General features: G+C 40.3%; 1 protein-coding gene across 9 annotated transcripts in view; it reads left to right on the forward strand.

The window, feature by feature from the left end:
* GRIK1 (glutamate ionotropic receptor kainate type subunit 1) overlaps positions 1-27,529 on the forward strand; it is a 466,511-nt gene that overhangs the window by 323,873 nt on the left and 115,109 nt on the right. For all 9 annotated transcript variants that reach the window (XM_068967473.1, XM_068967638.1, XM_068967554.1 and 6 more), the window contains 3 exons: positions 9,003-9,056; positions 12,262-12,435; positions 26,893-27,036. In XM_068967473.1, the coding sequence (XP_068823574.1) occupies positions 9,003-9,056; positions 12,262-12,435; positions 26,893-27,036 (372 nt within the window). The remainder of the gene's footprint in view (positions 1-9,002; positions 9,057-12,261; positions 12,436-26,892; positions 27,037-27,529) is intronic.

Genomic DNA, 27,529 nt, shown 5'->3' on the forward strand with positions numbered 1-27,529 from the left:
GATTCATTCAGCTCTTTTTTTTAAAAAATGGAATATAATTGCTTTACAGTGTTGTTAATTTCTGCTACACAATGAAGTGAATCAGCTACATGTTCTTTGCTAGTAAAACTTTTCTTCCACTCTGGTCCTCTTACACATCAGATTTCCACCAACTTCCCCTGAATGTTGCAGAGAGTTTATCCTTTGCGTTCATGTAATCCTCTAAAAGCTTTACTCTCTCCTATTTGCCAGGTTGCCTGTTTCATTTTGGCAAGGGGAATCTTTTTTTTCTTCCCTGCTCCTGTTTTCAGCAGCATGTACCCCTTAAATTGCATAATCTTTTCTTTCTGCACATGGATGATGCCATGTGGCTCTTCTAGTAGGATTGCCTTCCGAAGCTAAACTAAACCGCATGGTCTCCAATTCACTTGTTAATAGCTATTAGTATCAGCTTCCTTTCTTCTTCTGACCATACCTGTGGAAAGAGAAGCTTATATAGTACTTAAGACTGAAAGGCACTCCCAAATAGTACAGGTATTCCATTCACCAACACTTGGTGGAACATCTTTGACTTTTTTGGTTTTCACTTGGAGGCAGGAGGAAAGTGGCCTGGATTTATAGATTGCATGGCATGATCTCCCAATGGAAGGGAACCCTAGAGTCTCTCTGTGGGTACCTTGTATCTGTGTACATGTGTGTGGTTAGTATATGAATGTGAGCAGAGACGCACAGAGAAATTTAGAATGTTTTCAACTTCAAACAAGTCATTTTTCCTTTTAATACATGCTCTTGATATCAATACACCAAAACTGTGCAATCTCATAGGCCATAAAGATGAACAAAAGAGGTGTGTTGGCTTCCTGTTGCTGTGCTAACAACCAATGATCACAAATGGAGTGGCTTAAAACAATGCAAATTTATTCTCCGACAGTTCGGGATGTCAGAAGTCTAAAATCTAGGTGTTGACAGGGCTATATCCCTTCTGAAGGATTTGGGAAAAATCATTCCTTGCTTTTTCCAGTTCTGCTGCTGCTGCTGCTGCTAAGTCACTTCAGTTGCGTCCGACTCTGTATGACCCCAGTAGACGTTGTCTTCATTCCTTGGCTTGTGGTCCCACATCACATTGTCTTGTATTCCCTCTGTTTCCATCTTCCCGTCACTTCTCTGCCTTCTGAACATCAGCGTCCATCTTATAAGAACCCCTGTGACTACCCTGGGCCCATCTGAATAAACCAGAGTTGTCACTGTTGTTTAGTTGCTAAGTCCTGTCCTTTTCTTTGCAACCCCATGGACTGCAAAGTGCCAGGCTTTCCTGTCCTTCTCTATCTCCCAGTGTTTGCTCAAACTCATGTCCAGTCAGTGATTCCATCCAGCCATTTTATCCTCTCTCATCCCCTTCTCCTCCTGCCTTCAATCTTTTTCAGGGTCTTTTCCAATGAGTTAGCTCTTCGCATCAAGTGGCCAAAGTATTGGAGCTTCAGATGATGGGATTGAACCCTGATCTCCCACATTTCAGGCGGATTCTTTACCATCAGAGCCACAAGGGAAGCCCTAACCCAGAGTATCTGCCATAAATTAAGATCTTTAATCACATCCTCAAAGTTCCTTTACACATAAAGTAACATATTGACCGATTCTGGAAATTAGGCTGTGGTCATGTTTAAAGGGCCATTATCCAGCCTACTCTTTAAGGAGATGGGTGGTTTTCTGTGTATCAGGGTTTTCAGGGATCCAGTGCTATTTTTCTTACATTCCGCTGTTCCCTTTGTGGACGTGCCATAGTCAGTTAGTGTTGTATGAATGTTAGTCTCTCAGTCGTGTCTGACTCTTTGCAACCCCATGGACCACCAGGTTCCTTTAGTCCATGGGATTTACCAGGCAAGAATACTAGAGTGGGTTGCCATTTCCTTATCCAGGCAATATTCCCAATTCAGGGATCAAACTTGGGCCTCTTGCACTTCAGGCAGATTCTTTACCATCTGAGCCACCAGGGAAGCATTAATATGAGTGTCTTTTCCTTTTTGTATCAATAAAAACTGATATAAGGCCCTACTTATACCTAGCTTGTTCTACTGATGACCAGTGTTAAAAATTGTGTTGTCCAAGATGCATTCTGCTCAGAGGATAGTATAATTGCAGCCAGAAGTACTACAGTTGGCAGGTGAGAAAGAGTTACACCCTAGAGATCAAGTCTTCTCAAAATTGCTTCTCTGAGGCTTGATATTATTCAACTGTTTCCTGAAGATTATTCCTATGCTCAAATAACTTATTTCTATCTTGATAAGACAATTATTATAGCCATATCACATATCACACATTTGGAAGCTGTTCATTTGAAATTATTGACTAGAAACTGTGTCCGATGGTTTAGAATTTATTCTGATATTGAGAAGGTTATAAAAGGAGCAATACAGTTCAGATTAGTCAATATAAACTTCAAAGACATCTATTTTTTCAATGAAAAGGTACAGTAATAAAAATCCTTATAAATATTACAAGAATCCCTCAAAATTGCTTAGGAATACTTCAGGTTCCATTTTAAGGTTCTGCTACTATGGTAGCAGCATTATGCCAATTATTTGTGACATACGAATTGCTTTTAGCAATGGATGCTGAGAGTTTGTGAGTTTCTGTCTTCATATCTCTGCATTGCCTCCTGGAAAATAATTCAATTGAAATGTAACATAGGCATCTTAAGATAACAGAACACATTATGGAAAGACTTTTACCCAGAGACTTTCTAAGTGTCCTTATAGACCAACTCTCTCACCAATCACAGGAATTAGACCCCCAAACTATCTTCACCTAGACTTGAATGAGGCTGTCAAGATAAACTAAAATATGGCCTTTGTGATGCTCAGGCTGCATGTGATAACATTTACTGACCTAAATCCAAGAGGTAGTCTTTTCCAAGAACGAGAGAGCTAGATCAAGAAGAGTCAGTGTTATTGTGAACAAAACCATGAGGTTCTATTGTAAAAACTCTAGAGAGCAGCTGGGCCAAGGTGGTGCCATCACAGTTATTGGACAAGAACTATTAAGAAAAGTTATGACCAACCTAGATAGCATATTCAAAAGCAGAGACATTACTTTGCCAATAAAGGCCCATCTAGTCAAAGCTATGGTTTTTCCAGTAGTCATGCATGGATGTGAGAGTTGGACTATAAAGCAAGCTGAGTGCCAAAGAATTGATGCTTTTGAACTGTGGTGTTGGAGAAGACTCTTGAGAATCCCTTGGACTGCAAGGAGATCCAACCAGTCCAGCCTAAAGGAGATCAGTCCTGAATATTCATTGGAAGGACTGATGTTGAAGCTGAAACTCCTTTGGTTTCAATCCTTTGGCCACCTGATGCAAAGAACTGACTCATTGGAAAAGACCCTGATGCTGGGAAAGATTGAAGGCAGGAGGAGAAGGGGATGACAGAGGATGAGATGGTTGGATGGCATCACCGACTCAATGGACATGAGTTTGGGTGGACTCCGGGAGTCGGTGATGGACAGAGAGGCCTGGTGTGTTGCAGTCCATGGGGTTGCAAAGAGTTAGACACGAGTGAGCAACTGAACTGATATTTCAAAGTATCTTAATAACAGAGGAGTCATTAGACTGTTCTTTCAAGAGTCAACTGGCAATGAGTTTTGTTCTGCCTCTTAATAATTCATTTTAACTACAAAAAAAAAGAGGAAACTATAATTATTTTCTAACCACTGAAGCAATAGAATAGTCTTGTGGCATATCTATAGTAGCCTGATAGAGAGAAAGCCTTCATTTAGGTGTCAGTCAGCCTTCGCCTCACTGGTATATGGACCACTATCTAGATAGAATGGAACGTCATAAGTATGCAGACTAGGTAGGATTTTTAGTATTTTTCTATTGTTCTCTGTATTAGCCAGGGTTCTCCAGGGAAACAGAACCAATAGGAAATGTACGTGAAGAGATTAATTATGAGGAATTGGTTCATGTAACTATGGAGACGGAAGTGAAATGAAGTGAAAGTCACTCAGTCCTGTCTGACTCTTGTGACCCTGTTGCAGGAAAGGGGACCCATTCCGGAACCCAAAACTGGGCTCTTGTCTAACACTCAGAAATGAATTGTCTGAGGAGACACGTGCTGACAAAGCAAGAGATTTTATTGGGAGAGGGCACCCTGGTGGAGAGCAGTAGGGTAAGGGAGCCCAGGAGAACAGCTCTGCCACATGGCTCACAGTCTCTGGTTTTATGGTGATGGAACTAGTTTTCAGGTCGTCTTTAGTCAATTATTCTGACTCAGAGCCCTTCCTGGTGGTGCAGCCTTGCTCAGCCAAGATGGATGCCAGAGAGGATTCTGGGAGGTGGTCGGACATGTGCTGTCTCCTTTTGACCTTTCCTGAACTCTTCTGGTTGGTGGTGGCTTATTAGTTCTGTGTTCCTTACAGGGACCTCCTGTTGTAAAACAACTCATGAAATGGCCACTGTGGTGTCTGGCCAGGGTGGGCGGTTTCAGTCAGTGTGCCTCCCCTAAACAACCCCGCAGACTGTAGAGTCCAGGCCAGGATACTGCAGTGGGTAGCCTTCCCTTTCTCTGGGGGATCTTCCCAACCCAGGGATCGAACCTAGGTCTCCTTGATTGGGCCTAGGTCTCCTGCATTGCAGGTGGATTCTTTACCAGTTGAGCCATAGAGACAGAGAAGGCTCAGAATCTACCGTCTACAAGCTAGAGACCCAGGAAAGCTGTAGGGTAATTACAGTCTGAAACTGTAGACCTGAAAACCAGAAGAGTTCAGTGGTGAAAATCTCAGCCCTAGGCCTGGAGAAAGCCAGTGTCCCAGCTCAAGCAGTCAGGCAGGAAGGAAAAGAGGTAAATTCCTTCTTCCTCTGCCTTTTTGGTCTAATCAAGCTCTCAGGGGATTCGATGATGCCTACCATACTGGGGAGGATCATCTGCTTTCTCAAAAGCTTATTTATCTGGAAACACCCTCAAAGATACATCCAGAAATAATGTTTAATCTGGGCATCCCTTGGCCCAATCAAGTTGACACATAACATGAACTGTCACCATCTACGAAAACCTTTGAGTTCTTATAACTGATTCTGTATGGACATAGAGTATGATTAATGATGTATTTTGTTGGAGGCCTTTTTTGTTATTCAGCCCAGTTACATCAGATCGAAATAGTTCATCTTTCTTTATGGAAAAAGAAAATTATTAACCTTCTCTCAACCATTATTATTTATGTTATATCTTTATTATACAAAGAATCAAAGCAAGCCTAGAAAAATAATTTGAAACAAAGTCATAAATATTTTTTAAGAAAGGAGAGGAGTTGGCATCAAGGGGAAAATTAGATAAGAAAACCATAAATCTGAATGACATTAGCACATAGAATATATATCCATTTTCCTGATGAGTTGCTAATGGAGGACCCACAATTTTGACCCTGAAGTCCCTAATAATCAAAACACACTCATGACATATTCTGCAGTATTCATGAAACAGAAAATTGTATTTATTCAGGAAAAAAAAAATAAAACCTTAGTTTGCCTGGCACTGATAACCATGTTAGTCAGCTAACATGTTAGTCAGGGTGAGTGAAATCTCTGTCGATGAGGAGGGTGACATATATCAGTTGCTTTCTCTCTTCCTTGACCAAACCCAGCACATGACCACACCCAAGCTCAAGGACCCCCCAAATATAATCCTATCATGTGCCTTTCAATTTGGAAAATTGGCAGTGGCTCTAATGAAGTCTACACTATGGGTCTTGCAAAATCGAGAAGAACTAATAGGTACTCGATAAATCCCTGCTATAGATATACAATGGTATTGAAAGAGCTAGATTCTTACCATCTATAAATCCACATCAATAATATGATCTCAAGGAGTTATTTAATAAAAATAATTCTATTAGGAAACAACCATTATTAAAATATTGGTGGAAGTAATTAAGGGGAATGTGGCATCAGTATAAATAGTATTGACAGCCATGTTTATCACTTAGTGTGTGTGATACGATGTGCTTTGCACCATTAAAAATAATTTCAGTAGAGCCAAAAACAGTCCCTGGCAATACTGTCTTGATAAAGTATACACTGCCTAGGTCAGCACCTCCTGGTCGATTCAGCAAAGCACAGTAACAAAATTTAAAGTATTGTTTGTTAGGAAAAAGTCAGTTTTGCAAAGAGCCATTTAAAAATTGCCATATCGTGATTACACTCTTTATTTAAAAAACTGACATTTATCTTGATGTGACATTTTCATAATCCCTTAATGACTTTTAGTTGAAATACCAATGTTGACACAGAAAGAAAATCGTTATATGAATGCTATAAAATGCAATGTACACAACTATTAGACAACACACCAGCCAGTCCTCATCAGGCTACAAATCATTATAAGCACAATTGTTTAAAAAACATCACCTTTGGTGAAACTGACTTTTTGTTGTTGTTGTTAAGTCACTAAGTCATGTCTAACTCTGCAGCCTCATGGACTACAGCACACCAGGTTTCCCTATCCTTCTCTATCTCCTGGAGTTTACTTAAATTTGTATCTACTGAGTCAGTGATGCTATATAACCATCTAATCCTCTGCCACCCTCTTCTACTTTTGCTTTCAATCGTTCCCAGCATCAGGGTCTTTTCCAATGAGTTGATATTAGTTTTATTTCAATCTAAAAGTTTCTCATTCACCCGTGTCTTGGAGAGTCCACGAAGATGACAGCTCAGTGATCCATGACTAACTATACTTGCTTCTTAATTGTCATTCTAAGAAGCACTGACCTAGGTTCTAGGTAGGAAGGTCAAGAATGGGGATTTTTGTGGAATATCAGATAAAAAGTGTATGTGGAAGCCCCAAGGTCAGGACCAACAAAAGCAGGTTCATTAGCTGTTTATTCACTGCATCTGCATAACTCTTTTCTAACATTAAATAAGAGACATTTTAGATGAGTATTTGCCTCCAGGAATTATATTTGCTTTAAGAAAAAAAATCTGCACTCTCAACTGGTGATCAAATGCCTCCATAATAAAGTTTAAAAAGAAAAATCCACCCATATAAAAGACTGAAAATTCAGGTACCTTGGTGTTTTTTTCAGTTCCAGAAATAATATTTTAAACCTCAGTGTCCAGGTCTGTATCTTGACAGAAAACTTGCCAGTTCCCTTTCAAGAGATAATCTCAGCTGCAATTACACTAACAACCAAAATGAAAAATTGAATTCTGAGTGACCCCAGCAGGTTAGCTCTTTATTCTTCAATGATATAAGAGGTCAGCTAACAAGACCTCTCCATGCACGCTTTTAAATGTTATTGATGGCCCTAAAGCAATTCTACCTTTTTAAAAATCCTTTTGTGCACCTGGTCTTGTTATCACCATAGACGTGACTTGCATACTGTGGGCTTATGATTCATAGGGAGAGTTTCCTGTCATTTGTCTTACCTTCATGACATTACGATTTCACTAAATATTCCTCTTGTTTCTGTGTTAGCAGTGAAAGCACAGGAAATGTCAGATCTGCGCTCCTGTATGTTATGTATGCTCTGTCTCCAAACGCTCCCTCCCCTTTGGTGTAAAATCATTCTAGGCTGCATATGTTAGACACCTTCCAAAACCTCTGATAACTTGTATTGCTGAAGACCTTTTCAATCCACCTCTTCATAAACTGAGGTTATGAAAGCCATTGTTCCATAATGCAAATGGACAAGTTTTCCACCGAGCAGTGATTCCCAACCATTGCTGTGAAATACAGAAACTCCACTCTCAGAAATTCTAATTCAAGAGGTCTTCAGGATGGAGTCTAAGAATATCTGATTTTAAAACTTCCGGAGGGGATTCTCATTTAAATCCAGCATTTGAGTTATGGGGATAACTGTCTTGAAAGTTTGATTTCTGAGTCTTCTCCATTCATTTCTACGCAGATACCAAAAAGACAGCACCCAGTCCTGCAGTGACCAGCCCCCGGGAGATGATGCTATTGTCATTTAGTCACTAAGTCCTATTGGGCTCTTTTGTGATCCCATGGATGGTAGCCTGCCGGGCTCCTCTGTCCATAGGATTTCCCAGGCGAGAATACTGAAGTGGGTTGCCATTTCTGTCTCCAGGGAATCTTCCCAACTCAGGGATCAAACCTTCATCTCCTGGGTTGGCAGGCAGATTCTCTACCACTGAGCCACCAGGGAAACCTAAGAAAGTGATCCTCTTGATTTAAAAGATTAATGACAATCTTACCTCCAAAGCACGTGGAATTGTTTCTTCTCAATGGACACCATTTCCAGGAATCCAAGCGAAAGACCACAGTCTAAGAAATTACCTCTATTTAGAACCTTGGTTCTTTCTGTTTACCTCTTTTTTGCTCCTCCCCACCAAATAAAAACCATACACACAGAATGTTGGAACTGCCAGGATCCCAGTTAGGTAACAGAATCAGACTTAAGAGGCAGTGAAAAGAAGTACAAAAATAGTCCCATCTTTCTGTTTATAAACAACTCTATTTTCCCCTACTCGTTCTGTGGGATAAGATGGGAAAGAGTAGAGAGGAGGGTTTCAGAGACATGCATATGTATAGATCTTCATTTAAATATATCTACATATCAGTATCGCCAATTCAACATTTAATGAGTTTTACTCTGAGGCATTATGATAAGTACTAAAGCTAAGGAGATCAATAAAATATATATCTCAGCATGCAATTACTCAGAAACCCAAGCAGTAGAAAAGGCAAGACTCTGTGCCATTATGGACGACTCCAGATATAAAATATGTGAAGCATGAACTGTTTTTAAATTTGATCAGCCGACCAATTTCTCCCATGAAGGTCAAGCATCATGTGACGAAAGCACGCAGGATGGAGGTCAGTGGCCTGGGTCCTAGCTCCACATTAATCATTGGTTTGTCTCCACATTAATCATTTGTTTCTATCTATTGAGTCTCTGAATTTCCAAAGCTCCTTCCTAGTCTACGTCTCCAGGCTACTGCAGTCAGCCTACTAATCATCTATTTCTTCTTATAATTCTGTTTCTGATTCTTTTCCCTTATTTCTCTTTGGCAGATCCTGTTCATGGGCATGATGACTGAATACTATCATTACTTTTTCACAACCCTGGTAAGCATATCGGGTGGAAATGTATTTCACACTATCAAAAAATCTTTGGTTGTTTTAAAGTCAGCCCTGGTGTCAAAGGCAGGATATTGTCATGGAGGTTTGTTTTATTTTCCTACTGCTGCTACTGCTAAGTCACTTCAGTCGTGTCCAACTCTGTGAGACCCCACAGACGACCTCCTACCAGGCTCCTCTCCTTAGGAATTCTGATCCCTAAGAACCTTCTAAATCTAGAAATGCTAGATTTCTTCCCTTCTATCTTCCCTTCTTCCCTCCCTCCCTTCTTTCTTTTCTTAACTACCATCAATGCATGTGCATCCAGAAAGGAATTAAAATAAAGCTTCCATTAAATAGAAACTGCCAAAGTACAAACTATTAATAAAGAAGAATCATATTTGCTACATATATTAGAGGACACACTAAAGTGTATCTTGGCATGCTATCTGATGTGATCTCTCCACCTGTGTCCAGTGGACAGCTGATTTAGCCAGGGGTCACCTGTCAGGTATTTGGAAAACTATCAAGGTAAAGAATTTGGTAGAGGCTTTCCACATTGAACATTTTTCATCATAAGAAAAACCATGGCTCTAAGCCTAAGACATTCAAAAGAATCTATACAACCTTAACTTTTGAGAGATTATCAGGTCAAGGAAGAATGATTTAAGCATTTAACACATCAGAATGATGTGTTAGCTCTCAGCCACACACACAATGCACCACTCCCAACACACAGTCCATTCTCTTACATGAGAAGACACATGATCAACCTCCATTTCTAACCTGTAAAAGTGTGTCAGCTAAAATCTACCCAGATTTGTGGGATTCAATAAGAGTATGGTTTTCCCAAAGGAATCTGGTCAGGTAGGCTGGTGCATCAGAGAAAGCACAGCGTTTGAAGCAAGACCAGACAGGTCTCGGGCACCTGCTTCTGGAAGCAGGAAACTCCATTCTTCAGTTGAGTATCTCTGAGAGCAGGAAGGACTGCAGAGGACATCACAAGACAAATGCTATGGGGCAGCTGTTAAAATTATCACTGCTCCTGAGCTCGGAGTCAGAGAGTAGGACGCAGGGCAGAAGTTCCTGAACTCAAGTTTCCGTGGTCTTCACTCCCTCGTTGACATCCTGATGGGATCCTCTGTCAGAAGAGTCAAGGGAGACCCTGAGAACTAGGAAGTGTCTTACTCTGCTCACAAATATTGCCCATCCCCATCACCATGAACACATATGTCTTACTCAAGGCGAGATGGCCATCTGCCTCTGAACTTTCCATCTTTCCCAGGTGTATATGCCTTTAAGAGTTAGTTTCATTGAAATTTGAGAAAAATATAAACAATGAAACCTAAGAAGGCTAGTCTTCACTGGAAGGACAGACCAGTTGCCTTTACACTCTTACTTATTGCCTCATCCTCCACTAACAAGGGGTTGAAAATTGGCCCTCGAACTCTCCATATTCTATCTTGCACAGAAACAATTTGGAGACCAAATGAACTGTGCACATATTTAGCGTATTCACATTAGTGTATTGTATTTCTGTACTGTTGAATTAATAAGGGAATCAATATGCATCCTGAAGTTTCTCTCTGACCCCCTGTAACTTGAGTTAACTTTCCTTGTATTCATTGAGTGTGCTTAAGGAATCATTCTGCCTTGGATCTTATTCTTTAAATTTGCTTCTTTAAGCAATTTACTTTGGTTTTATCTGCATTCTGCCATGCTTTGCTTTTGTTGTCTTACCAGTTTTGTTCATGAGTATTAATGGAACTTAAAGACAAAAGAAAATTACTTAATGCAAGAGAAGTAGACATAACAATTTAAAAGGCAGTGCATTTTTTTTTCTCACATGAGCCAAGAGTTCAGAACTGCATTCTTAAGATTCCACAGTCTAATGTAAAGTTATCTTGGAAGTAGTGATATAGAAAAGAATTATTCAAAAGAATAAATGTGTATGCATTTTCCACACATATAAATCATGAAGTGTTCCTTAGGTTTTCCTCTTTAGTTAACAACTATCATCGCAGATAATGTGCTGTCTTGTACTTTCAATAAAACAGTCACACTGGTAGAAAATTTTTACGGAAGTTTTTTTTTTTTTTTTTTTCCTTTTATTAACCATTAAATACTATTTTGAAATTTTGGTTTATTCCAAAATGTGAGATATTTTAATGACATGCTTTAGAGTCTAACCTTTGTCTATATGAAAAAAGTTGAAATGATCACTTAAGTCTATTTTAAATGCAAACCAACAAAACTTTTGGTTTAAATTCAGCCCTCATATATAATGGAAAATACTAGGATGGGTTCAAGTTTTTTCCCCTGAAACATTATCTAAAAGAACAAGTCCTACTGTTAAGATTCATATCCATACAACCACAGGCTCTAGTTTATTCTCTGAAAAGAACCGTTTGTTTCTTATTCTAAGCTTGTGTCTAGTGAGCAATTTTCATGCTCTCATTATATGAGACATGGGTTAGTTTCAATGAGCCAAGAAATTTTTTTTTTTTTTTCACTGAGAGTGATCTTCCTGTCAAATGTATATGCAAGATCCAAACTTCACCTCCTTTGCAGCATGGGGCAGAAAGTTATGAGGGAGACAGGCAGTACTGCCACTACAAATGGATCATTCTCAGGTCAGCCACATCACCACCGAGAACCTCGGTTTCCTCATCTAGAAAACAAAAGCAGTGTACTGAATGGAGACAGAGGCCCCTTTCAACTCCCCAAAGGACTATATCCTTAGGAACAAAATGCTCTAGCTTCCCAGAATGGCATATCCTGTGTCCGAGGGCATGCTAATTATTGGCAGCTTAATTCCTGTTCTTGGTTTATAAAAATTCTGCTGCTGCTAAGTCGCTTCTGTCATGTCCGACTCTGTGTGACCCCATAGACGGCAGCCCACCAGGCTCCCCCGTCCCTGGGATTCTCCAGGCGAGAACACTGGAGTGGGCTGCCATTTCCTTCTCCATATACAAGCTCTTACAGTATTGCAAAAACAAATGGATGAAAATGAAAATTATTACTGCCTTAGAATTTGTCAGGCAGCGTGCAAATGAAGAACAACAGGAAACGTTCTTTTATAGAACCAGTGTGATGATCGCTGCCATGCTTGTTTTAATCTGTTTGTTGCTTCTGCAAGTGTTAGCTCTCTTTTGCATCAAGAACTTTGAAAACGTTAACTCTTTCTTCTTTTATCATTTTTAATACTGTGCAGGACTTATTTGCTTTAGATCTGGAACTCTATAGGTACAGTGGTGTAAACATGACTGGGTTTCGGCTACTGAATATTGACAACCCGCACGTGTCCGCCATCATTGAGAAGTGGTCCATGGAAAGATTGCAGGCTCCACCCAGGCCTGAGACTGGCCTTTTGGATGGCATGATGACTGTAAGTAGCTTTAAAATAAAATCATTTGAGATAATGTTTGACTTCTTCAGGGGTTAGGTTAAGACTCTCAAATGCTTTCTATGGGCTCCCCTGGTAGCACAGATGGTAAAGAATCTGCCTTCAACACAGGAGACCCGGGTTCAATCCCTGGGTCAGGAAAATCCCCTGGAGAAGAGAATGGCTATCCACTCCAGTATTCTTGCCTGGAGAATTCTGTGGACAGAGGAGCCTGGCGAGCTACAGTCCTGTGGGTTACAATGAGTCGGACACTACTGAAACGACTTAGAACACACATAGCATGCTTTCTGTCCTGCAAGAGAAACGTGTTATAACCTGTGCCTAGCCTTGTATGAGAGGAGGAGGAAGGATTTTTATGGATTTTGAAAGCTTGTGCATGGCAACTGTCAAAAACTGCTCTTTTCAACTTCCTGACAGTAATGGCCTCACATAAAAAGGTAAATGCGAGACAGTCACCACTGTCAGCTAAATGGTGGCAAAGCATAAACCAAAACAAGGGGAAGTGGGAAACGGGTTACCTCCTGGGAATGTGGCCTTGGGAAGGAGGGAGGGAAAGAGGAGGAACAAGTTGCCTGTAAAGGTTCTTCAGAACCAGTTTGCTCTCCTTGCTTCTGCCGCATCTCAGCAAGCAGAAGCACACGTGAAAAAATCCAAATTTCCATATGGTTGGAGTGTTCACACTCTTCTTGTCCTGGGTGCAGGAAGGCGCACCTTTGCAGGCACTGACGGTGCTTTACACCAGCCATATGTCGCTCTCAAAGCAGATGCCAAGCCTGCCTCCAACGGAGAGAGAGGTACTCTGCTGAACACATAAATTGCAAACTGCCTCATCAGAGAGCTGCTCACTAACATCATTTGTCTCTTGTTGTCAAATGCACCTACCCTAGCTTTATTTCTCTAATGAAGCTCCCTGTGTGATGGAAGAAAATTGCAGGAAATAAAAAAAAAAAAAAGATCTCTATGTCAGAACAGTGTCATCCAAGGGAAAAGATATTGGGAATGTGGGCAGGTAATAGCATTTTAAATTGGCATAGTATTTCATTCTCTGTTCCCATCATCAGGAGAAACTCTCTTGCTTTTAAGATGCAATTTACTGATAACTGAAAGGCATCATCTCACAGATAAATAAACTTGGGATTTCTCTTCTTTTTCTATCTTTTTTGAACAAGGTACAAATGAAAAAAAAAGAAGAAGAAATGAATGAATTAAGTGGTTCTGGATGATTCCGTGTTTAAGGTCCCTGTCTTTTGTTCAAACCTGAAATAACTCTTAAAATATACAAAGTGATCTGAGAGATAATGATGGAAAGCATTTTGGTACAAATGAGCCTTGGGATGACTTGAAACATTGCTTTGAATAGGAAGTAGAAAATATCCAAGGAAATGCTAGACTTTTGAAATGAAAGGTAAAGAGAGAGAAAGGGAGGGAGGGAAGGAGAGAGAGAGTGTTAAAAAAAAAAAAAGCTGCTGGTATATCTTTCCTTCTGGAGTTGTATTCCAATGTGTTCACATATGGTTCAAAATCTTCTGTCCACCCTCTACCCCTACTTCTCAAACAAGATCTCTATCACAGCATGAGACTGTGAGTCATTTTTACCTGTGTTCCTTGAGCACCACTGAAAGAGTTAGAGCTTGGACCTGCCTTAATACAGATGTGAATTCATGCCAGACATTAATTATTCATCACAAGTATGTCTTAATTTATTTTAAAAAATTGTCCATTGTCTTCAATTATACTGAGCTGACAGAAGAGTTTGTGCATATTGACTGAGATGAGACAAAGCATTGAATAAGGCAGATAGAACAATACCATTCTCACCCAGTCAGGGTCACCAGTCCCGTGGACAGGAAGCATGGCAGCCCCAAGTCCCCAAGGATGAGAGACTGTCTAGAGTTCACTGTAGTCTTCTCATCCAACCAGAGGAGTCACTGTTATTAACATTGTTGTTGTTGTTATTATTATAAATTATAAAGGGAAATAGGGATTTATTAGAACAGAAGGTGGCTCAGCAGGTTGCTATTAAAGTGGGTAGAGCAACTATGTTAGATTATGCCATTATTGGTGAAAAACAGTGGTAACTCTCAGTTGGCCACTAGAAGGCAGATCCCACGGTTACGCAGATAGAGCCTTGCCACTGATCCTGTGAAGCATAATGTTGACCTGTATTTTTCCAAAGAGTCCATTTTGCAGTTCACTGTTTCCTTTTAGCTAATTTGGGAGTAGAGAAACAGTCACAGGAAGCTTACAGGGCAAGTATAATAAGGGAAGTGAAGTTGCTCAGTCGTGTCCGACTCTTTGCGACCCCATGGACTATAGCCTACCAGGCTCCTTCATCCATGGAATTTTCCAGGGAAGAGTACTGGAATGGGTTGCCATTTCCTTCTCCAGAAAAATAAGGGAAATCAACTCTAAATATTCACTGGAAAGACTGATGCTGAAGCTGAAACTCCAATACTATGGCCACCTGATGCAAAGAGCTGACTCATTGGAAAAGACTGATGCTGGGAAAGATGGAGGACAAGAGGAGAAAGGGGTGAAAGAGGATGAGATGATTGGATAGCCTATCACCGACTTGATGGACATCAGCTTCAGCAAACTCTATGAGATATTGAAGGACAGGGAAACCTGGCATGCTGCAGTGCATGGGGTTGCAAAGAGTCGGACATGACTTAGCAACTGAACAACACCACCAACAATAAGGGCATCTGATGGACTGATGGTTGAGTCAAGAAAGCACACCCCAAGTCCCCAAGAGCAGGCCCAGTGTTATCAAGTCTTTGTTCTCAAATAGCCTCTGAACTCAAACTCCTTCTTCTCTACCTTAAAGATAAAAACTCCTTTAGTTTCAATTCCACTGTGTCTATATATTTCAGGTCCATATTTCATTCATTATTTTTTTCTAAATTTTTACTGGAGTATAGTTGCTTTACAGTGTTGTGTTATTTTTTTGGTGTGAGTCAGGCATCAGTCAGTTCAGTCACTCAGTCATGTCCAACTCTCTGTGACCCCATGGACTGCAGCAAGCCAGGCCTCCCTGTCCATCACCAACTCCCAGAGTCCACCCAAACCCATGTCCATTGAGTCAGTGATGCCATCCAACTATCTCATCCTCTGTCGTGCCCTTCTCCTCCTGCCCCCAATCCCTCCCAGCATCAGGGTCTTTTCAAATGAGTCAGCTCTTCACATCAGGTGGCCAAAGGATTGGAGTTTTAGACTCAACATCAGTCATTCCAATGAACACCCAGGACCGATCTCCTTTAGGATGGACTGGTTGGATCTCCTTGCAGTCCAAGGAACTCTCAAGAGTCTTCTCCAACACCACAGTTCAAAAGCATCAATTCTTCGGCGCTCAGCTTTCTTTATAGTCCAACTCTCATACCCATACATGACCACTGGAAAAACCATAACCTCGGCTAGATGGACCTTTGTTGGCAAAGTAATGTCTCTGCTTTTTAATATGCTATCTAAGTTGGTCATAACTTTTCTTCCAAGGAGCAAGCTTCTTAATTTCATGGCTGCAATTATCATCTGCAGTGATTTTGGAGCCCCAGAAAATAAGGTCTGTCACTGTTTCCACTGTTTCCCCATCTATTTGCCATGAAGTGATGGGACTGGAGGCCATGATCTTAGCTTTCTGAATGTTGAGTTTTAAGCCAACTTTTTCACTCTCCTCTTTCATTTTCATCAAGAAGCTCTTTAGTTCTTTGCTTTCTGCCATAAGAGTGGTGTCATCAGCATATCTGAGGTTATTGATATTCCTCCTGGCAATCTTGATTCCAGCTTGTGCTTCGTCCATCCCAGCATTTTCATGATGTTCTCTGCATAGAAGTTAAATAAGCAGGGTGACAATCTACAGCCTTGACATACTCCTTTTCCTATTTGGAATCAGTCTGTTTTTCCACATCCAGTTCTAACTGTTGCTTCCTGACCTGCATACAGGTTTCTCAGGAGGCAGGTCAGGTGGTTTGGTATTCCCATCTCTTTCAGAATTTTCCACAGTTTATTGTGATCTACAGAGTCAAAGGCTTTGGCATAGTCAATAAAGCAGAAATAGATGTTTTTCTGGAACTTTCTTGCTTTTTCGATAATCCAACGGATGATGACAATTTGATCTCTGGTTCCTCTGCCTTTTCTAAAACCAGCCTAAACATCTGGAGGTTCACAGTTCATGTACTGCTGAAGCCTGGCTTGGAGAGTTTTGCTCATTGCTTCACTAGCGTGTGAGGTGAGTGAGTCCAGCATACATCTACATATATCCCCCTTTTTCTGGATTTCCTTCCCATTCAGATTACCACAGAGCAATGAGTAGAGTTCCCTGTGCTATACAGTAGGTTCTCATTAGTAATGGTTTATCCACAGTATCAATAGTGTACATACGTCAGTCTCAATCTCCCAAGTTATCCCACAGCACCCTTCCCCACTTAGTATCCATATGTTTGTTCTCTATGTCTGTATCTCTGTTTCTGCTTTGCAAATAGGTTCATCTTTACCATTTTTCTAGATTCCACATTTTGGGCTAATATGAAATATTTTTTTCTCTTTTGGACTTACTTCATTCTTGCATCTCTAGCATTTGCTGCTTCCAGTGCTTGGAATTTTCCCCTATTCATGTTTGCTCAAAGGTTATATCACTGAAGATACCTTCTATAAACCTGCTACCTAGTCTAGAACCCTCTCTTCCTCTTATTCTCCCTCCCCTAACCTGTTTTACTTTTCTTTGTAGCCCTTATGCCAATATGTCATATTCAGATTTGTTTGTTTGCTGCCATCACCTACAAGAATATAAACTCCATGAAGCTGGAAATTTTGTCTTTTCATATTTTGCTATATTCTGAACACTAGGGAAAGGCTGGCACAAAACAGGCCTTCAATAAACATGGATTTAATAAAAGAATTAATGTACTAATAATTGAGGTCTACTATGTATGAACTGAGGTCTACTAAGACTCAAGATATTAAAGGAAAAATACTCACATAGCCCTGAGATAATACTGCAAAAGTCCAAAGAGAGCATCTATAAATGAGAAATGGGCATGATTAATAAAAACAGAGATTATTCTAAAGTAATAATATTATTTCAAAAAGTAGACATACACTAACCACTATCAATAATTAAGTAATACTCTTTTAATGGACTTGCTTTCTCCAAAATTGCATGCCATTTCCTCACTGTTCTCCAAAGTGAATCTCTCTGTAGCCCATTATCTTTGTGTGTGCCACGTACATGCACAGATGCCCTTATGAACATAAAATATAGGATTTTTTTAAAAACTATGTATTTTGACATTCCATCTACTTATCTACTTTTCAATTTTTTAACAATTAAGAATTTCTTAGAACATTATACTCTAAAAATATCTTCAAAGCATATTATTATGTCAGAACACATTCAAACCTGAAAATATGTAAGTCCAAGAATTTTGACTTCAGATGTAAGAAATACATATATTAATAATAAAAAAATATTGACATTAAAAACAGGGTCAAAATTGAGTTAATTAAGAAAACTGTTAACTGAGTCAGTTCAGTTCAGTTGCTCAGTCATGTCCGACTCCTTGCAACCCCATGAATCGCAGCACACCAGGCCTCCCTGTCCATCACAATCTCCCAGAGTTCACTCAGACTCACATCCATCAAGTCGGTGATGCCATCCAGCCATCTCATCCTGGGTCATCCCCTTCTCCTCCTGCCCCCAATCTCTCCCAGCATCAGAGTCTTTTCCAGTGAGTCAACTCTTCGCATGAGGTGGCCAAAGTACTGGAGCTTCAGCTTTAGCATCATTCCTTCCAAAGAAATCCCAGGGTTGATCTCCTTCAGAATGGACTGGTTGGATCTCCTTGCAGTCCAAGGGACCCTCAAGAATCTTCTCCAACACCACAGTTCAAACGCATCAATTCTTCGGCGCTCAGCCTTCTTCACAGTCCAACTCTCACATCCATACATGACCACAGGAAAAACCATAGCCTTGACTAGACGGACCTTAGTCAGCAAAGTAATGTCTCTGCTTTTGAATATACTATCTAGGTTGGTCATAACTTTTCTTCCAAGGAGTAAGCGTCTTTTAATTTCATGGCTGCAGTCACCATCTGCAGTGATTTTGGAGCCCAGAAAAATGAAGTCTGACACTGTTTCTACTGTTTCCCCATCTATTCCCCATGAAGTGATGGGACCAGATGCCATGATCTTGGTTTTCTGAATGTTGAGCTTTAAGCCAACTTTTTCACTCTCTTCTTTCACTTTCATCAAGAGGCTTTTTAGCTCCTCTTCACTTTCTGCCATAAGGGTGGTGTCATCTGCATATCTGAGGTTATTGATATTTCTCCTGGCAATCTAGATTCCAGCTTGTATTTCTTCCAGTCCAGTGTTTCTCATGATGTACCCTGCATAGAAGTTAAATAAGCAGGGTGACAATATACAGCCTTGATGTACTCCTTTTCCTATTTGGAACCAGTCTGTTGTTCCATGTCCAGTTCTAACTGTTGCTTCCTGACCTGCATACAGAGTTCTCAAGAGCTAGGTTAGGTGGTCTGGTATTCCTATCTCTTTCAGAATTTTCCACAGTTTATTGTGATCCACACAGTCAAAGGCTTTGGCATAGTCAATAAAGCAGAAATAGATGTTTTTCTGGAATTCTCTTGCTTTTTCGATGATCCAGTGGATGTTGGCAATTTGATCTCTGGTTCCTCTGCCTTTTCTAAAACTGAGTCAAGAGTACAAAAATAGTGAAACTCATTATTTAAAAACACCTTGAGATTTTAAAAAAAGTGTTTTATCAGCTGAAATGTTAGTTAACTGAATAGAGTGATTCTGTAAAATGTACTTCATTTCTTTTCTCTACGTTTAAATTTCTCTCTTGGACTAATTCAATCTATTGGGTTTTGAGGATAGGCTTTGATAATGGAGCGGACCATTCTCAGATGGATTCTTCTCTGATTGTGAACCAAAATTCTGTGTGATTCAATATGGCATACAGCCATGGAAACAACCACACATTGATCTGTCATGTGCCTTCCCAGTTCTTCAAATGCATTCACAATGTGAAGTTAAGTCAGTACCCTTATCTCACATGTAACTGTTTCCTGTAATGATGAACCATAGAGAAGACAACTTTGAGTCTCCAACTTGAGTGTCACCCTGACTGTCTATTGCCCTCGAATCTACCCTTGTGATACAACAGGCAGTGGGATTCCGTAGAAAAAGCAAGATCTTTCCAGATTAAGAAAACCTAGTTTAGTCCTTCCTATGTCCCTGAATAACTAAATATCTTAAATTGTGTAGCCTCTCTGAACCTCCTAGCTCATCTGCATTCTGTATAATAATACTTTACAAATTCAATCAGGCAACGTACACAAAGCCTTTAGGACATAGTCTTGAATTTACGTAATGGTACCTGCTGTTTTGCCAATTTGTATTCAATGAAAGAAGAACAAAAGGCTTTCTGAAAGAGAGATTCTATCTTATTGAAGTCAGGGTCCAATTGTCTACAAAGACACACCTTCTTCTGTTTGCAAGTCTAGTCCAAGATGGCCTGTTCCCTGGGATCTGTGTGAGCTGTATGACCAATGGCATCACCCAGTTCTGTTTTCCAACTCTGCATAAGTCATCTTTTCCCTATTCCTGTCTTTCTCAAAAGCTGGCAAATACTCACTGAGATTCTCAGTATGCCAACTTCTGTGCCAGATTTTACTAAAGCTGCTCTCTTAATTACTGAATTTCTAGATAATGAGTACAAGGTGGTATCTTTGCTACCTTCCACAACCTTCTTGCAAATGCAAGCTCACTTGCAAGTTGCTCTTCCCTACTTTCTGAGTGCTCACTGACTCTCCTAGCACTTTGGCTCCCTCAGAAGCATCCACCCCACTACCCTGTGTTCCCTTGCAGGGATCTTTTAGCCAAAACACGAGCCTTCTCACCCTTGTCAGAATCCTCCTTGTTTCAAGGGGTGTGTCTCAGAAAAGAAGGAAACCAGCTAATTCATACTAAGAGGCAAATTGCTGTTAGCTCTATGTGTGGGTGAGATATTAACATTTTAATAGAGGAAACTAGGAAATGAGGGGGATGAGGCACTATTTGAAAGCATTTCCCTCCGAGAGAAATGACTTGTTTATCCATATCGGGGTAATGTGAATGTTTCCAAATTTGGAGAGAAGATGGAAAATCCATGCATTGCACATATTTGCTCTCCAAAGACTGGGTCTCCCTTCAGCTCGCTGATCTCCTCTAGGTTTTTCCAACAACAGCAACATACCAGGCAGGGAGGAAAATGTGGAGACTCCATAAAGCTGTCTCAGACTCTCATCCCTAAAGTGACATAACATCTCATTGGTTTGTATTGGGGTTCCCAAGGCCACTTTATTGGTGTCCCCAAGAGCTTCCCTGGTGACTCAGATGGTAAAGAATCTACCAGCAAAGTGGGAGACCTGGGTTCAGTCCCTGGGTTGGGAAAATCCCCTGGAGAAGGGAAAGGCAACCCACTCTAGTATTCTGGCCTGGAAAATTCCATGGACTGTATATATTCCATGGGGTCACAAAGAGTTGGACACAATTGAGTGACTTTCACTTCATTTAGGAGGACTCAGAAACCAGAAAAGCTGTTATATTCATAGTTACAATTTGTTACAGCAAAAGGGTACAGATTAAAATCAACAAAAGTCACAGAGACCAAGTCTGCATTGACAGTGTTTCATTCTCTCAGCAAAGATGTGTGACAAAATATATGAACTGTTGCCAACCAGGGAAGCTCATCTGAGGCTCAGTGTCCAGGAATTTTATGGGGGGTCAGTCACATAGGCACAGAGCACCTACCCAGCTGCCTCAGTTAGTCTCCAGTCACTCCAGAGGTCAAACTGATATGACAAGGTCCAGAGCACCAAGTGAACAAAAATAGGCAATCACCATGAGTCACACTGTTAGCATAAACTATTTGTATTACCCATGACCCCGCTGATGCAAAGACACTCTGATTAGGCAGAATATTCTAAAGATGTAATCTCCCAGAAGTCAAAGACTAGTTAGTCCTTTCTTTGGAATTGGAAGGGTTTGAGCACCCTAAGTCCTCTGAGTTAATCCTTTATTGCATATCATTATAATCACCAAAATATTGTGCACTGGAAAGAAGCAATGTGCCTCTTTTGTGATCCATGTGCTAAAAAAATATTCTCTTAGAGACACTGAGCATGTGGTGTCTTCTAAGCTTTACATGTAAATAGAATGTGAAAACAAACACATTTGGAAGAATAAAATTTGAAACACTGGCCATTTCTTTGTATATATTTACTTAAAATGGCTTGAGAGTTGCTGTTTGGTAAGCAGGCCTCTAGCATAAAACTGTAAAGGGGAGGAAATTCACTGGTAGTTTATTAGTGCTATAAAGTACTTAAATGTCTCCTCACTCTAAGAAAACATTGTATAAAAAGGGAAGCATAGCTTTAGAATAAATTATTTTCTTCTTTGAATTTGGAAAGCACCAATCTGGCCTATAGTTTTGAATCTTCTTATTACTTAGCTCAGTATAGAGACAACCTTGACAAAGAAAGTTGAAATACTAGTCACTAAGTTAAGTGTATAGAAAAGTTAGACCTTTGGAATTCCTCTCCTCACACTTCTCTATCAAATCAATCATCAATCAGCTAACTAGTGAATATACATACAAATGTATATTTTAAAAAGGTACATTCCAAGGCTCAAAAGCCCCAAGTAGCCCCATGGTAGTTGAGAACATATGCTCTGAACTCAACCTTCATCCCAAGATGAAATCCTTGCTCTTTCCCTTACTGGCTTTATAACTTTAGGCAACTTATTATTAAAGTTATTTCTGGAACATTCAAGTTTCAATTTCTCTGTTTGTACTTGGGTTTTCCTGGTGGCTCAGACAGTTTAGAATCTGCCTGCCAATGCAGAAGACATGGGCTTGATCCTTGGGTCTGAAAGATTTCCTGGAGAAGGAAATGGCTACCCATTCCAGTCTTTTTTTTTTTTTTTTTTTGCCCACTCCAGTCTTCTAACATGGAGAAGTCCATGGACAGAGGAGCTTGGTGGACTACAGTAAATGGGGTGACAAAGAGTCAGACATGATTAAGCAACTAACACTTTCACTCTTCATTTTCAAAATGGGGAAAATACCTTCTTTGAAGGTTTAATTTCAGTATTTAAAGAAGATAACATGTAAAATGCTTATAATGTTTCACTTCAGTTCAGTCAGTCATTCAGTCGTGTCTGACTCTTTGTGACCCCATGAATCACAGCACACCAGGCCTCCCTGTCCATTACCAACTTCTGGAGTTCACCCAAACCCATGTCCATCGAGTCAGTGATGCCATCCAGCCATCTCATCCTCTGTCGTCCCCTTCTCCTCCTGCCCTCAATCTTTCCCAGCATCAGGGTCTTTTCAAATGAGTCAGCTCTTCGCATCAGGTGGCCAAAGTATTGGAGTTTCAGCTTCAACATCAGTCCTTCCAATGAACATCAAAGACTGATCTCCTTTAGGAAGGATTGGTTGGATCTCCTTGCAGTCCAAGGGACCCTCAAGAGTCTTCTCCAACACCACAGTTCAAAAGAATAAATTCTTTGATGCTCAGCTTTCTTTATAGTCCAACTCTCACATCCATACATGACTACTGGAAAAACCATAGCCTTGACTAGATGGACCTTTGTTGGCAAAGTAATGTCTCTGCTTTTTAGTATGCTGTCTAGGTTGGTCATAACTTTCCTTCTAAGCAGTATGTGTCTTTTAATTTCATGGCTGCAATCACCATCTGCAGTGATTTTGGAGCCCAGAAAAATAAAGTCAGCCACTGTTTTCACTGTTTCCCCATCTATTTGCCATGAAGTGATGGAACCAGATGCCATGATCTTAGTTTTCTGAATGTTGAGTTTTAAGCCAACTGTTTCACTCTCCTCTTTCATATTCATCAAGAGGCTCTTTAGTTTCTCTTCACTTTCTGCCATAAGGGTGGTGTCATCTGCATATCTGAGATTATTGATATTCCTCCTGGAAATCTTGATTCCAGCTTGTGCTTCTTCCAGCCCAGCGTTTCTCATGATATACTCTGCATATACATTACATAAGCAGAGTGACAATATACTGCCTTGACGTACTCCTTTTCCTATTTGGATCCAATCTGTCATTCCATGTCCAGTTCTAACTGTTGCTTCCTGACCTGCATACAGGTTTCTCAAGAGGTAGTTCAGGTGGTCTGCTATTCCCATCTCTTTCAGAATTTTCCACAGTTTATTGTGATCCACACAGTCAAAGGCTTTGGCATAGTCAATAAAGCAGATAGATGTTTTTCTGGAATTCTCTTGCTTTTTTGATGATCCATCAGATGTTGGCAATTTGATCTCTGGTTCCTCTGCCTTTTCTAAAACCAGCTTGAACATCTGGAAGTTCACGGTTCACATATTCCTGAAGCCTGGCTTGGAGAATTTTGAGCATTACTTTACAAGCATGTGAGATGAGTACAATTGTGTGGTAGTTTGAGCATTCTTTGGCATTGCCTTTCTTTGGGATTGGAATGAAAACTGACTTTTTCCAGTCCTGTGGCCACTGCTGAGTTTTCCAAATTGCTGGCATATTGAGTGCAGCACTTTCACAGCATCATCTTTCAGGATTTGAAATAGCTCCACTGGAATTCCATCACCTCCACTAGCTTTGTTCATAGTGATGCTTCCTAAAGACCACTTGACTTCATATTCCAGGATGTCTGGCTCTAGGTGAGTGATCACATCATCGTAATTTATCTTGGTCATGAAGTTCTTTTTTGTACTGTTCTTCTGTGTATTCTTGCCACTTCTTCTTAATATCTTCTGCTTCTGTTATGTCCCTAGTGTCTAGAATGTAGTTAATCGCCAATAGATATTGATCATGTTGACCTATTATTTATAATCATTAAATCACCATCGAAATACTTGGTTTAGATGCAACTCAGCTTTGTGGTTGAGACCATAAACTCTAGCACCAACTTCCTGTGTTTGAATCTTAGCTTTCTCATCACTAGTTTGGGGACGTTTAACTGTGTCATTTCTTCATCCATAAAGGAGTAGAAATTATGGTGAAGACACTATGACTGCAAAATATTTGGAAGAGTTCCTGACATATAAACCAATGTATGTGCATGTTCAGTTGTGTCCAACTCTTTGTGACCCTACAGATTGTAGCTAACCTGCCAGGCTCCTCTGTCCATGGGATTTTCCCAGCAAGAATACTGGAGTGGGCTGTCATTTCTTCCTTTAGGGGATCTTCCCAACCCAGGGATCAAACCCATATCTCCTGTGTCTCCTGCATTACAGGGATATTCTTTACTGCTGAGCCACTTGCGAAGCCCTGACATATAGTTCAGTTCAGTTCAGTTCAGTTCAGTCACTCAGTCATGTCCGACTCTTTGCGACCCCATGAATCACAGCACGCCAGGCCTCCCTGTCCATCACGAACTCCTGGAGTTCACTGAAACTCATGTCCATCGAGTCGGTGATGCCATCCAGCCATCTCATCCTCTGTCGTCCCCTTCTCTTCCTGCCTCTGATCTCTCCCAGCATCAGAGTCTTTTCCAAAGAGTCAACTCTTCGCATGAGGTGGCCAAAGTACTGGAGCTTCAGCTTTAGCATCATTCCTTCCAAAGAAATCCCAGGGCTGATCTCCTTCAGAATGGACTGATTGGATCTCCCTGCAGTCCAAGGGACTCTCAAGAGTCTTCTCCAACACCACACTTCAAAAGCATCAATTCTTTGGTGCTCAGCTTTCTTCACAGTCCAACTCTCACATCCATACATGACCACTGGAAAAACCATAGCCTTGACTAGATGGATCTTTGTTGTGCTCTATAAATGTCATCTATTAAGATAGGCTGCCTTTTTAAAAGTCCCATTGTGTCAATAGATAGGCCTTAGACTAGTCACTTAATTTCCCTGAACTTCAGTTTTCTGATCTATAAAACTGATTATATCAGCCTTGAACTGAAATGATCAGAATATTTTTAAGCGTTAACAATTATCACCATTATGGTTTCTACATATCACTCATATTAAGTGTGAGTGAAGCAAGTAATCTTAGAAATACAGCATAAAACCTCAGAATTATACAGTTTTCACAAAAAATTATTTTATTTTAAGCATGAAATAACATTAATTCTTTCATCTAACATTTTTTAAACAACTTTCATGTGTCAAGAACTGTGCTAGCCACTAAAAAATGAAGTTGAGCACTTTTATTGAGAAAGAGATATAAAAAGATTAATATATTATATGAAAAATGCAGTGATAGAGATTGCCCAGAATAATAAGTATTCAAAGTAGACATATTCTCTGGACTCAAAGACTGATAGAATACAAGATGTAATTCCCCTTATTTTCTCTTTCTACCTCCATCAAGACATGTTCAATAAATGTTGAATAAATATATGCTGAATAAATCATCTTATTTTGGAAAACTACACATAGTCTTCATTCTGTGACCTAGATTTTTGATTTAACTATACAAATTACTGGTTATCTCTATGACCCTACACAAATCAATATACTGCCTGGAGGTCAGTTTCCTAAATAATAATAGCTTGATTCATCTGTTCTGTTTATTTTGTGGGATTGTTGAGAATTTCAAATGAACTAGTCTATTTGAAGTTGCTGTGAAAATCCCCAAGTAAAATGCAAAGGTATTATATGATGTTATCTTTAAAAAAAAAAAAAAAAAAGCACAGGGTAGTACTTCAGAAAATACTGAGAGTATTATGTGAAATTCTGCAAATGAGAGAAATCTCATGAGTAGAAGAATGACATAGCCAACCCCCTGGCCCCAAAGGAATGGCTAGTTCCAATGTCTATCAGGAAAGCAAGTGCTAAGAAGAACACATGTTTTCTGAGCAAGTTGCAGAGGTCTGTTCTTCTAAGGGTCTCTTCAAATCTGCTATTGAATTTCATTCTATGACTACAGCCTTCTTGACTCTGATCAGTGGAAGTGCCCGATATCAGTATCTTTATCTAGAAATCACATGTTAATTTTGCTCACAGCACTCTCTTTCTACAAAATATAATCAAGTAAATAGACAAGAGATAGGTAAACACTGAGAGACCAAATCTGATATTGAAATATTGAGCTTCTAACTCAATGTATTGATAGTTGATCTTAACACCGGGTTTAACAAAAGACACTCCAAACATACCAGTTTCCTGAATCAGGTCTTTTGTGGCTGATTCAAGTTGATTTTTTTCTTTTCTTTTTTTTTAAATAACTTGAAGCAGAGCCATGACTACAATTTACTCTGGGGTACAAAGGTATTATTTTAGAGAAAAATAGGTATGGGAGAAGGAAAGGTGTGCAGCTGGAGAATAAATGGCTGTTGAGATCAGACAAATAGGAGATAAGGAAGTGGGCAGAGTGATTCTGCAGGTAAAGAGGGATATAAGCAAAGGTGGAATTGAAGATGTGGCTTGTGTTTTCCTCCGCAGACTGAAGCTGCTCTGATGTATGATGCTGTATACATGGTGGCCATTGCCTCCCACCAGGCTTCCCAGCTGACCGTCAGCTCCCTACAGTGCCACCGACACAAGCCATGGCGCCTTGGGCCCAGATTTATGAATCTGATCAAAGAGGCAAGTGACACTTGTTTACCGTTCAGCTCTTCCTTTGGCTTAGTGCTTCTGGACTTGTCCACATGGTGAAGTGAAGTGAAGTCGCTCAGTCTTGTCAGACTCTTTGCGACCCCATGGACTGTAGCCTACCAGGCTCCTCCGTCCCTGGGATTCTCCAGGCAGGAATACTGGAGTGGGTTGCCATTTCCTTCTCCCATTTGGCTCTGTTGGCATGATGTCATTTGGTGAGGTCCTTCCCATTTGGCTCTGCTGGCATGATGTTTGTAAGAGAGGAGACGTCGTCATCAACCCATCTGCTGGGAATTCACTGGTAAAAATTTGTGTAGAACTACCAGGAGCTTTCCAGTATGGTGGTGAGAAGTTTTCAAAAGCTACCAGATTATAACATGCACCTTCCTTTATTGCAACTCAGGCCCCAGCTGCTTCTGGCCCTCCACATGTGTTCATAATAACTCACAGATGCTTATTCTATGGCCCGTTGAGTCATGAGGCA

The sequence above is a fragment of the Capricornis sumatraensis genome, chromosome 1 (genome assembly GCF_032405125.1).
Source record: "Capricornis sumatraensis isolate serow.1 chromosome 1, serow.2, whole genome shotgun sequence".
Taxonomy (NCBI): Eukaryota; Metazoa; Chordata; class Mammalia; order Artiodactyla; family Bovidae; genus Capricornis; species Capricornis sumatraensis.